At 35.4% G+C, this 12,034-nt stretch overlaps 1 protein-coding gene across 31 annotated transcripts in view; it reads left to right on the forward strand.

The window, feature by feature from the left end:
- CLASP2 (cytoplasmic linker associated protein 2) overlaps positions 1 to 12,034 on the forward strand; it is a 171,108-nt gene that overhangs the window by 18,662 nt on the left and 140,412 nt on the right. For all 31 annotated transcript variants that reach the window (XM_043443486.1, XM_043443487.1, XM_043443488.1 and 28 more), the window contains exons 4-7: positions 1,119 to 1,210; positions 2,426 to 2,501; positions 4,038 to 4,135; positions 8,887 to 8,957. In XM_043443486.1, the coding sequence (XP_043299421.1) occupies positions 1,119 to 1,210; positions 2,426 to 2,501; positions 4,038 to 4,135; positions 8,887 to 8,957 (337 nt within the window). The remainder of the gene's footprint in view (positions 1 to 1,118; positions 1,211 to 2,425; positions 2,502 to 4,037; positions 4,136 to 8,886; positions 8,958 to 12,034) is intronic.

Genomic DNA, 12,034 nt, shown 5'->3' on the forward strand with positions numbered 1-12,034 from the left:
GTATTGAGTTGTAAAAGTAGACTTCCTCAGTTTTTTAATACCCTAGAATATAAAGATATAAATATGTGTGCAAGTCCTTATTTATAACTTGGTGAGTATTCTTTGACGCTTGCTTAGCAATTTGAATTTTAACTTCTTTTTGACATGCTTTTGTTATAATGAGTGCTATAAAGGGCATCCTTATTTCTTTGGACATAAACGTAAGTATAGAGAAGTGTTCCAGACGTGGTGTTAATAGGTCAGGTTATTCACATTTAAGAGTTTTTTTTTTTTTGTAAACTTGTAAGTTACTCTCCAGAAAATTTGGCAAAGAGAAATAATATTAGTAGAAATTGAATACAGAGTCCACGGAGAATAGAGTCCAGGAAGAGGAGTTTGTATGTATGTGTGTGTGAGAGTTTGTGTATATGTCTGTATGTACACATTAGTAAATGGTAAGGGTGGTGTTTCTTAAATGTGGAGAAAAGACTGATTGGGACAGTTGGCTATATGTTTGGAAAAACACAGCTCAATTCCTTCTTAATAACAAACCCATGTAATTGTTTTAGATTGTTTGTATAGGTTTATCTGTGCTTTTTCAGGAAAAAAAAAAGATTACTGGGTGGGTAGCAATAGAATAATTTGCCCAAATGTGTTTCTATATTTGGAAACATGTATCCAGTGTTAAAAGGAAAACAGCCTGAATTATAAAATGTTGAAAAAGCCTGTTCCTTGTGACAGTCTGTACTAGTTGCTAGGCAACATTGGACCTTTTAAATGCTGACAGTACTCTGAGGCTTATAATGGTAGCATTGTTACTGAAGGTTTCTAAAGCTTAGAAGAATTTATGTGTCCTTGGAAGGTCTAAGGTTTTTAGGTATTAGACACAATTTTTCCAAGAATAATTGAAGTCTAAAGTGAAAGATACAAAATCAAAATTAAAAATATAACTAAGATATTAAAAATGGGTTAGAGCAGCATCAGTGCAAATTTGGCTTAAAAAAGCTTGTAGAGAAGTGAACAGTCCATGGGAAAGTTTAGTTATTAGTAAGGCTGGTAGTAAGGTTAAGAATAGATAAAAGATTATAACATGAGTAATTTAATTTTTTGTTATACATGTTTACTTTTCTTTCAAATAGTACATTTGGGAACAGTTGGCTTCTGGTTTTAAGCACAAGAATTTTCGATCTCGAGAAGGCGTGTGTCTGTGTCTTATTGAAACATTAAACATGTAAGTTTTATGATTACTGGAATATGTTTTTCATTTTTCTAGAAAAAACAATGTATTGATTTCACAAAGCTCAAGGCAAGCTATAGAAGTAACAGATTTTATTTTTTTATTTTTTTAAGTAACAGATTTTAAATAGTTGTTAACTGATCTCTGGCACCAGAATTTTTATCTTATATGATAGCTTTATCTGCTAATTTTTTTGTGTGAAAGTTATCTCTCATGTTGTTAATTAAAAATTGTCAGTCACTGATGAGAAGTTTCTCTTTTTCTCTTTAGTATGTTAAGAGTTGCCGCCCGAAATAGATGGTCATATAACAAATATGCTGGTAGAACTTAGAATCTACTTCTGTTCTGGACCCAGTTTGGAGTTTTCCTTAACTCTTGTGGTATTTTAGCTGTTGTAGCCAATTTCCCCAGCCCCTTTTGCCAGTTGGCCCTAGGCTTTCTAGAGCAGTGCAAGTGGTTACCAAAACCATAGACTGAGGAAGACTCCCCCAGGTAATCAGACAGTGAAGCTGGCAACAGTATGCAGAGATCTGACAGCTAGATGCCACAGAGCTCCAGTCTGAAGAAATCGTAAACTAAAGCATTTGTTCTCTTTCTGTGCAGCGAGATAGGTAATATATAGGAGCTTTCACTTTTTTCCGTAGTTACTTCCTTTTCTCTAACTACACCTCTGTTTTATTTCCTTTACTCCTCTGGGCCTTCTGCCATCTAGAGCTTGTAAGTGCGTTCAGTCTGCACAGCTTTTGTGGTTTTTGGCTCCCTTATCGTTTGCTTTCAACCCATGACCTCATCAAAATATTAGTAAGCATAAATAAACATCTTTAAATTTACTTATTTTAGTGGAATGCAAATTTGTGTGAGACCCAGAGTCTTAAAAAAAAAAATCAGTATTTTAATACAAAAGTTCAAATTTTCTGAGTGATTGATAGGTTGCTAGGTTTAAGAGTGCCATTGGTTGAACATTTTGCTCTGTTGGATCATGTGTCGACAGTTTTCATTGTCAGTCATGATTATTCAACTTTACATATCTCACATTGTTTAGAATTAGTTTTTGCTTGTGTCTCATACCTTTCATGTTTTAATGATGTATGCTCATGCTCTCCACCATATTTGTCTTAATGAAGACAGACAAGAAAGTATAATAGTATTTTGTTTACTGTGTAATTAAAACCAAATTCTCTTTACTTTTTTTTTTCAAATTATATTTAGTTTTGGGGCTCAACCACTAGTCCTCAGCAAGTTGGTACCACATTTGTGTATCCTGTTTGGAGATTCCAACAGTCAGGTAAAATTTTATTTATATTCAAGCACTAAATTTACATTCAGTTTTGTTGCCTCCTCTTGTTTTCTAGTGCTCTTATTCCATGTTTAAAAAAGAAGAGAGAGGGTGAAGGGGGGTGGTAAAATCAAGATTCCACTTCTTTTTTTTCTTTCAAAATCCACCACATTTAGTTTTTAAGAACATATTTTATTCACAATGTCACTTAAGTTTGTTAACTGTTTGGCTAGTATTAAGGATAGATGGGACTTAAAGGATAATTCTTAAGTTGGAAAGATTGAGTAGCAAAGAACCTGGATTCCCTTCTGTAGTCCTCCTATGAGCTAATTGTGAGGACAGTTGTCAGCTTCCTTTTCATTCCTGCACAACAGTAATTTTTGCAGCAGTCATAACCCTGCTTGTGCCAGTGGTGTATCACTTGCTGGAGATTTCATCCCCTGAGCTGCAAATACTGTAGACATAATACAGGAATGTGCTCTGGAACTTGTCCCTTGTGGTGGAGTTGAATCTTGACTGTAACTCTTCAGCACAGCTTGGGGATTTGGAATGACCCTGATTTAGGTTCCCCTGCTTTTAGGCCATCGCTCTTCCTATAGAGGTTTGTAGAGAGGTCTACTGTCTCTATTTCCGTTTCAGCAGTGAGCTGTGCAGAGGAACTAAAAGCTGTCTTCCACATTCCTGTGTTTAGGCCACATTTATTTTTTCTCTTCATTGTGGCAAAATATTCAAAACATGAAATTTACCATTTCAACCATTCTTAAGTGTAGAGTTAGTTCACTGTCAGTAAATACATTGGCATTGTTGTGCAGCCATCACCACCAGCCATCTTCAGAGCTTTTCCATCTTCCCAGCTGAAACTCTGTACCCGTCAAGCAGTGACTCCTCATTTCCCCCAGTCCCTCAGCTCCCAGCAGCCATGTTTTACCTTCTCTCCATATGAATTTGGCCAGTCATCATGTGGAGCCAAATGATATTTATCCTTCTGTATCTGGCATATTTCACTTAGCATAATGTCTTCAAGGTTCATCCATGTTGTAGCATGTGTCACGATTTCCTTCTTTTGCTTTTTAAGGCTGAATAATATACACCACATCTTGTTTATCTATTCATCCATGGACAGATATTTGGGTTATTTCCCCTTTTGGTGAATAATAATGCTGTGAGCATTGGTGTATAATTATCTGTTTGAGTTCAGATCACATTTCTAAAAGGCAGTTTTATTCCAGGAAAATATGTTAACTGTGATAATGATTTATATTATCAGTTCTTTACACAATCTTATTACAAGTAGAAGCTTTTTCAAAAGTCACATTTATTTAGATGCTTCTTAAGATTTCTGTAAAACTTTTACAAGGTTTCTCTAGGCGTTTCTTGGTAGGTCTTCTTGGTTTTTATTAATGACCTAATGTAGTCTCCTAGGGGTTTAAAGGCATTAAAACCAACTTGGAGCTTCAGGTTGGTCCGTGAGTGTAATGTTATCTTGACGTAAAGTATTTTATTGTATCTTGTATTTTTGTTTTTAAGTTCTGAATTATTTGGCAGGTTAGAGATGCTGCAATATTGGCTATGGTGGAGATTTATAGACATGTGGGAGAGAAAGTGAGAGTGGACCTTTATAAGAGAGGAATTCCCCCTGCTAGGTAAGTATTACTAAATTTATTTTTTTGTCACTGGTTTTAAAGGTTTTAATTTCATGTGCTTATTTAAAATAGGTTTAATTTTCTGGACTGTCATCATATTGAAAATATATAAAAGGATACATAGGTTATTCAGTTCAGTTACTCAGTCATGTCCGACTCTTTGCGACCCCCCACTGCTGCACGCCAGGTCTCCCTGTCCATCACCAACTCCTGGAGTCTACCCAAACTCATGTCCATTGAGTTGGTGATGCCATCCAACCATCTCATCCTCTGTCATCCCCTTCTCCTCCTGCCTTCAATCTTTCCTAGCATAAGGGTCTTCACTTGCCAAAGTATTGGAGTTTCAGCTTCAATATCAGTCCTTCCAATGAACACCCAGGACTGATCTCCTTTAGGATGGACTGGTTGGATCTCCTTGCAGTCCAAGGGACTCTCAAGAGTCTTCTTCAACACCACAGTTCAAAAGCATCAATTCTTCTGCGCTCAGCTTTCTTTATAGTCCAACTCTCACATCCATCCATGACTACTGGAAAAACCATAGCCTTGGCTATATGGACCTTTGTTGGCAAAGGAATGTCTCTGCTTTTTAATATGCTATCTAGGTTTGTCATAACTTTCCTTCCAAGGAGTAAGCATCTTTTAATTTCATGGCTGCAGTCACCATCTGCAGTGATTTTGGAGCCCAAAAAATAAAGTCAGCCACTGTTTCCACTGTTTCCCCATCTATTTGCCATGAAGTTGTGGGACCAGATGCCATGATCTTAGTTTTCTGAATGTTGAGCTTTAAGCCAACTTTTTCACTCTCCTCTTTCACTTTCATCAAGAGGCTCTTTAGTTCTTCTTCACTTTCTGCCACAAGGGTGGTGTTATCTGCATATCTGAGGTTATTGATGTTTCTCCCGGCAATCTTGATTCCAGCTTGTGCTTCCTCCAGCCCAGCGTTTCTCATGATGTACTCTGCATGTAAGTTAAATAAGCAAGATGACAGTATACAGCCTTGACACACTCATTTTCCTATTTGGAATCAGTCTGTTGTTCCATGTCCAGTTCTAACTGTTGCTTCCTGACCTGCATACAGATTTCTCAAAACGCAGGTCAGGTGGTCTGGTATTCCCATCTCCTTCAGAACATTCCAGTTTATTGTGATCCACACAGTCAAAGGCTTTGGCATAGTCAGTAAAGCAAAAGTAAATGTTTTTCTGGAACTCTCTTGCTTTTTCGATGATCCAGCGGATGTTGGCAATTTGATCTCTGGTTCCTCTGCCTTTTCTAAAACCAGCTTGAACATCTGGAATTTCATGGTTCATGTATTGCTGAAGCCTGCCTTGGAGAATTTTGAGCATTACTTTGCTAACATTTGAGATGAGTGCAATGGTGCAGTAGTTTGAACATTCTTTGGCATTGCCTTTCTTAGGGATTGGAATGAAAACTGACCTTTTCCAGTCCCGTGGCCACTGCTGAGTTTTCCAAATTTGCTGGCATATTGAGTGCAACACTTTCATAGCATCATCTTTTAGGATTTGAAATAGCTCTCTTTTCAATAAGTAGTGATGTGAGTGGGATTTCCACATGTAGTAGAATAAAGTTTAACTTCTTCCTCAAACCACATCCCAAAATTAACTCAAAATGTATCACAGAACTAAGTGTGAAATGATAAAACTTATAGAAAATGCTAGGCAATGGCTTCTTATATGTCACACCAAAAGGATAAGCAACCAAAGGAAAAAGATAAGCTGTACTTGATTAAAATTAAAAACGTGCTTTAAGGGACATCATCAAGAAATTGAAAGAAAGACCCACATAATGGGAAAAATATCTACAAATAATACGTCTCATAAAAAACATATGTCCCAAGTATATGAAGAGTATATAATAAAGAACTCTTACAGCTCCACAGTAAAAGGACAGATGACCCAATTTTAAAAACAGGCAAAGGATTTAAATAGACATTTTGTCAAGGAAGATACACAAGTGGCCAGTGAACACATGAAAAGATACTCAGCATCATTAGCCATCAGAGAAATACAAGATGATACTACTAAGATGGCTAAAATTAGAAGATAGACAATAATAAGTGTTGTTGAGGATGTAGGGCAATTAGAAGGCATTGTCTGTGGGAATGTAAAATGGTATAGTCACCTTGGAAAACAGTTTGTAGTTCCTCAAAATGTTTAACAGAATTACCATATGATCCAGCAGTTCTACTCCCAGCTATATACCCAAGAGATGTGAAAACATATATCCATGCAAAAGCTTGTGCACAGAAGTTCATAACAACATTATAAACATTCATAATAGCTAAAAAGTCAAAATGTCTCACATCTCCACGTGTCGGTAAGCTGATGGATAAATAGAACATATCTGTGCAATGAACTACTACTTGGCCATGAACAGGAATGACTGGTACATATTATAACATAGATGAGCCTTGAAAACATTGTTAGTGCAAAAAGCCAGCCATATTGGATGATTTCATTTATATGAAATGGCTAGATATGGCAAATCTATAGAAAGGAGGTTAGATTAATGGTTGTATAGTACTGAGAAAATTGGGGAGAGTGACTGCTAATGAGTCTTGGGTTGTTTTTTGGGATAATAATGACATTCTAAAATTGATTGTGTACATCTCTTAGCTTTATATTAAAAGCCATTGAATTGTACACTTTAAAGGGGTGAATTGTATGGTATGAATATTTTCTCCGTAATTGGCTGATACAGAAAAGATATTATGTTCTGAGATACCTAATGCTCTCTTTCATGTTGTATTTGTGATTTATTATTATGACTCTAAACTTATATATGGACTAAAGATAGAATTTCTTTTCCAGTTCCATCTTAATGCTTTATTGGTCTCTATCCTTACCCTGAATCAGAAGCTTCCAGAGCTTTACATACCTGTATCCTTTGGCCTTCTAAGTTGCTTTTGGATATTCCAGCCTCTATTGTGTTTGCCTTCTGTTAAATTGCCTAGTTTTTTTTTTCTTCCTGAATTACTTAAAAGAGCCTAGTTTCTTCCTTCTTCCCTTACGTTGTTTCCTCATTTTCCATCAGATTATGTAGCCTCCATTTTGAATAAGGTTGTTTTTCTAAATAGTTATATTATTATTTTCTAATAGCCTTTTATTATTTATTCCTGTCTTTCTCCCTATTGCTGTTATATTTGCTAGTATTTCCTCTTCCCATTAAAGCTGCCTGTATCTTCACTTCTTGCTGTTTTATGTCTCCCACCTCAATTCCTTACCAACCATCTTTTCTCTCAGAGCTTTCAGCCCTTAGTTTCCTCCTCCCATTTTGCTACTGAATAATTGCATGCTAATTTCATGCTTCTTAACATCTTGTTCTGACTTTTTCCCAAAGAGATTTGTGGCCTGTGTGGTATTCACTCTGAACTCCTATCTTCCAGTTCCTGTTTTCCCTTCATTGGCTCATCTTGTCCACGTGTTGTCTGGGCAGCCTGTTTAGTGTCTGCTCAATTCTCTGGAAGATAACTGCTCTGTAGGCTGAAGGGACTTGGTGTCTTTTGACTGAAGTACTTTCAGATTTATGAATATTTGTTGAATTTAATGGTTTCAGATGTGTGACTATGAGATGAGTTTAAGGTTTAGAAATCCTGTTACAATAAATTTCTAGAAGGTTTTCAATTGAAAAAAAAATTCTAAACCAAACAGTATCTTCATCCTCAGTTTACAAGTAAAAGATGACAGAATGTGGACTAAGGCTTAACTAAAGTTTTAGAAGTGAAATTATGACAGGAAACATTGATGTGAGAAAAACATTTGGCAGTTAAAGACCTACTTAGATCTCTTAAGTCATAAATTTAAGAATAAATCATAGCATGATATAATATTGGAAAATTAAAAAATAGTGCTGTCAGTATGATCGCATTTTGACCCAAAGAAAATTTATATATAAATATAAAGAATTGGAAAGCAGTCAGTTGAATAAATTCTCTGGGTGGTGGGATTGTGTGTTTTTTGTTTCTGTTTGTGTTTCCTAATTTTCTTTTGTAATGAGTATATATTACTTTTCTAATAAAAAACACATTTTTAATTAAAAGTTATAGCAGAAATGTAGAAAGTAATTATTCTGAATGTGAGAATTAATAGAGTTGGTATTGAGTTAAAATTTAACATTAGATTATCAGTCACATCAGCATCACTTTAATTTCTGACATTTTGTATTTCATTGTTTTTATGTTTGCTTTAAGTTTCCTTAGTATGATTTTTATGTACTTTAAAAAAATGTCTTGGTGACTGAGTGGATTCATTGTAAGGTTGGAACTAAAGTATTTTTGATGGGTTTGGAGAGAGAATTTTATGATGAAACTATGAAACTGCTTTTTGTGAAAGTTGTCTTTTTTAAAAAAGTGGAATTACAGTAGATGTACAATATTATATAAGTTCTGGGTGTACAACATAGCAGTGAACAATTTTTATATTCCACTTATGGTTATTCTAGTCCGTGCGTTGTACAATATATCCCCGTAACTTATTTATTTTTACATTGTAATCCCCTTTCTTTGAAAGTTAACTTTTTACAAATATACCTGTGAATGTGTAGAGTGCTACCTGTATTTGACTCTACCGAATAGATGGGTTTTGTGTTTGCTTTCAGTAAGTGAGTTAATTATAAAAGAGAGTTGTATACAACTAACTGAATCCCTGGGATTGTTTTTTCTCAGGGAAGTGGTGAAGGAAATTGTTTCTAATTAAAAGTATATGTAAAATAAACAATTTCTTCTTTATTCCCAGATTAGAAATGATACTTGCCAAATTTGATGAAGTGCAAAATTCCGGCGGTATGATTTTGAGTGCCTGCAAAGGTAAGAATAGTTAAGTTACTCCAGATCTCAGACATTGACAGGAATCAGCCATGTAGTTACATGGATTCCCCATCCCGATCCCCCCTCCCACCTCCCTCTCCACCCGATTCCTCTGGGTCTTCCCGGTGCACCAGGCCCGAGCACTTGTCTCATGCATCCAGCCTGGGCATCTCAAACATTTCTGACATTCGGTAGCAGAGTTTTGGATACTAAAATATGCCTTCAGGTCAACCATTATATCACTGAGTCAGCAGATTTGACTTTGTGGGTTAAAACTTGGTTAGGATACAGCAACAAAGTCTTTATATTCTGCTGATCAATACCTGTCCTCTGACTCTTTTGGAATAAGTGCAAATTTAATAATGGGTTAATTGTGTAAAATGGTATTATTCTTTAACCTTATTTTTGGTATCCTCTGTGTTGAGATACGATGACCCCCTTGTCCTCTGTGTCCTTCTATACATAAAATGTGTTTTTTACTCGAGTAATTTTTTTTAACTTATTTTGTAATTGAAGTATAGTTGATTTACAGTGTTGTGTTGATTTCTGCAGTTACTCAGTTATACACATATATACGTCGTTCTTTATATTCTTTCCCATTGTGGTTTGTCCCAGGATATTGAATATAGTTCCCTATGCTATACAGTAGGACCTTGTTGTTTATCCATTCTATATATAATAGTTCTCAGCTCCTAACCCCAAATTCCCAGTTCACCTCCCCTGTTTTCCCTTCCCCTTGGCAACCACAGGTCTGTTCTCTCTCTGTGGGTCCATTTCTGTTTCATAGATTGGTTCATCTGCTTTATATTTTAGATTTCACATATAAGTGATATCGTATGGCATTTGTCTTTCTCTTTCTAACTTAACTTCACTTAGTATGATCATCTCTAGTTTATTCATACTTCCACAAATGGCATTATTTCATTCTCTTTATGGCTGGATCATACTCCATTGTCTATCTGTACCACGTCCTCCTTATCCGTTCATCTGTCAGGGGACATGTAGGTTGTTTCCATTGTAGACTCTTTAATGATTGCCATTCTGATTTGCGTTTCTCTAATAATTAGTGATATTAAACACCTTTTCTTGTGCCTGTTGGCCATCTGTGTGTTTTCTTTGGAGTATTATATAATTAGGTCTCTGCCCACTTTTCAGTTAGGTTGTTGGGTTATTTTTGTTGTTATTGAGTTGTATGAGCTGTTTGTATATTTTGGAAATTAAGCCCTTGTCAATTGCCTCATTTACAAATATCTTCTCCCATTCCATAGGTTGTCTTCTGGGTTGTTGTGTTTTTTTTTAATGGTTTCCTTTCCTGTGCAAAAGCTTGTAAGTTTGAATAGGTCACATTTGTTTATTTTTGTTTTTATTTCTATTGCCTTAAGAAACTGACCTAAGAAAACATTGGTATGATTTATGTTAGAGAATGTTTTGCCTATGATAGCAGAGTAATTGTTTTACTTACTGATTTTTAGTAGAAATTGTAGGGTTGATTACTGTGTTACACCTGTGTTTAGACTATCAGTGATGATACCGGTGAAGAAACACAGACATAGGAACTTCACCAGTATAATCATTTTTGGCTGTTTAATTAGAATGAGACCTCCTTGGAATTCAAGGAGGCTTGGTGTTGGTATCTAGTATTTATTTGATTTTGTGGTTGCTCTTCTTTTTTGTAAGGTTGCTAAATTGTGTTTCATCTTACTGGGTAGCATTTACCTTCAGTCCTTAAGTGTTAATTAACTGTATATGTGAATAATATATTCTATTTCCAAAGATAGTATTTGCAAAGGTAGTTTTTGCACCTGGGAAAATAGGTTTATTTTATAAAGATAGTATACTTAGCTTAACCATGTATATGGTATTGGAGAAAAAATTTGTTGTATGAACTATTATAGTCAGGTGATAGGAAGACTAGTTACTAAATAATTTAGTTATTTTTCTCCAGGTTAAACCAAGACTAAGCCTTGTTGTATTGCATTAAGGCAGATGTAGTAAGAATTTAGTGTTAAAAAGATTGTGTCTACCCTAATCTAAACTTAGTTACAGGAGCATAAATTGACTTCAGCACTACTAATCTTCACCCTGATTGCCAGCTGTTTCTCACTCTTCCTCTCTGAATAGAAGGTGTTTTAAGTACTTTGTTCTTATTTTTCCAGCAGTTACCTCTGTCCATTTCCATAGAAACCAGAAAGAGCAAAAAGATGGCAAATTGTTAAAATTCCTTGAATTAAGGAATTGTGTTTTTGTACCATTTACAGCACATTCTCATTTGTGTATTCCAGACTATGTAGTCACAACTCTTAAGAAAAATACAATATATACTATAAATTTAAGATATTTATTATTTGATTGTGATTTATTTTGAAAGTATTGCTGTTCTTGTATTTTGTGAGGTTATTTTGTTACCTTCAAAAGATAGAAGGTTTTTTGTTTCCTATTCTTTTAGCTCTCATTTCTTTTTCTTTTGATTATCTCTCCATAAACAGGGAGATTTAGGGTTAGTACCTGGCATTTATGTCTTTTGGGGAGAAATCTTCAGGAATCCTTTTGTTTTGGAGATTATAATCTGAATATTGAAAGTATAGTCAAATGTGAACGTTAAAAATCCATAATATATATTTTGGTGTGTAAAAATTGGTCAAGATGATTTTGATGACAGTATTGTACTATCATTGAAAAATAACTGTAACAGCGTTGTTATTAAGAGGCTGAAAGAGGAAAGCCCATTTATCATGTTGGCAGGTCCCAGGGCCCAGGCCTCTCTCTCCTTGTCTTTATTCTCTCTCAGTGATCTAATCCAGCCCAAAGGCTTTACGTGGTAACTATTTGCTGATGACGCCTAAATGTGTAGTTCTAGCCTTCATTTATCTCTCTGTGTTCTACATCTCAGAGCCTGTCACCTTGATGTGGCCTTTCCCTTTGGATGCCTGATAGGTATCTCAGGCTTAACAGGTCCAAAAGTTAAAGCCTGTTCTCTTCCTTTCCCTCAAATCTGTTCTTTCCCCAGTTTACCCATTTCAGTCAGTGGCACCACCATCAACTCAAGCTAGAAACTTTCCTGATTAGAATTATTAATA

This window comes from Cervus canadensis, chromosome 22 (genome assembly GCF_019320065.1).
Source record: "Cervus canadensis isolate Bull #8, Minnesota chromosome 22, ASM1932006v1, whole genome shotgun sequence".
In the NCBI taxonomy this organism is placed as follows: Eukaryota; Metazoa; Chordata; class Mammalia; order Artiodactyla; family Cervidae; genus Cervus; species Cervus canadensis.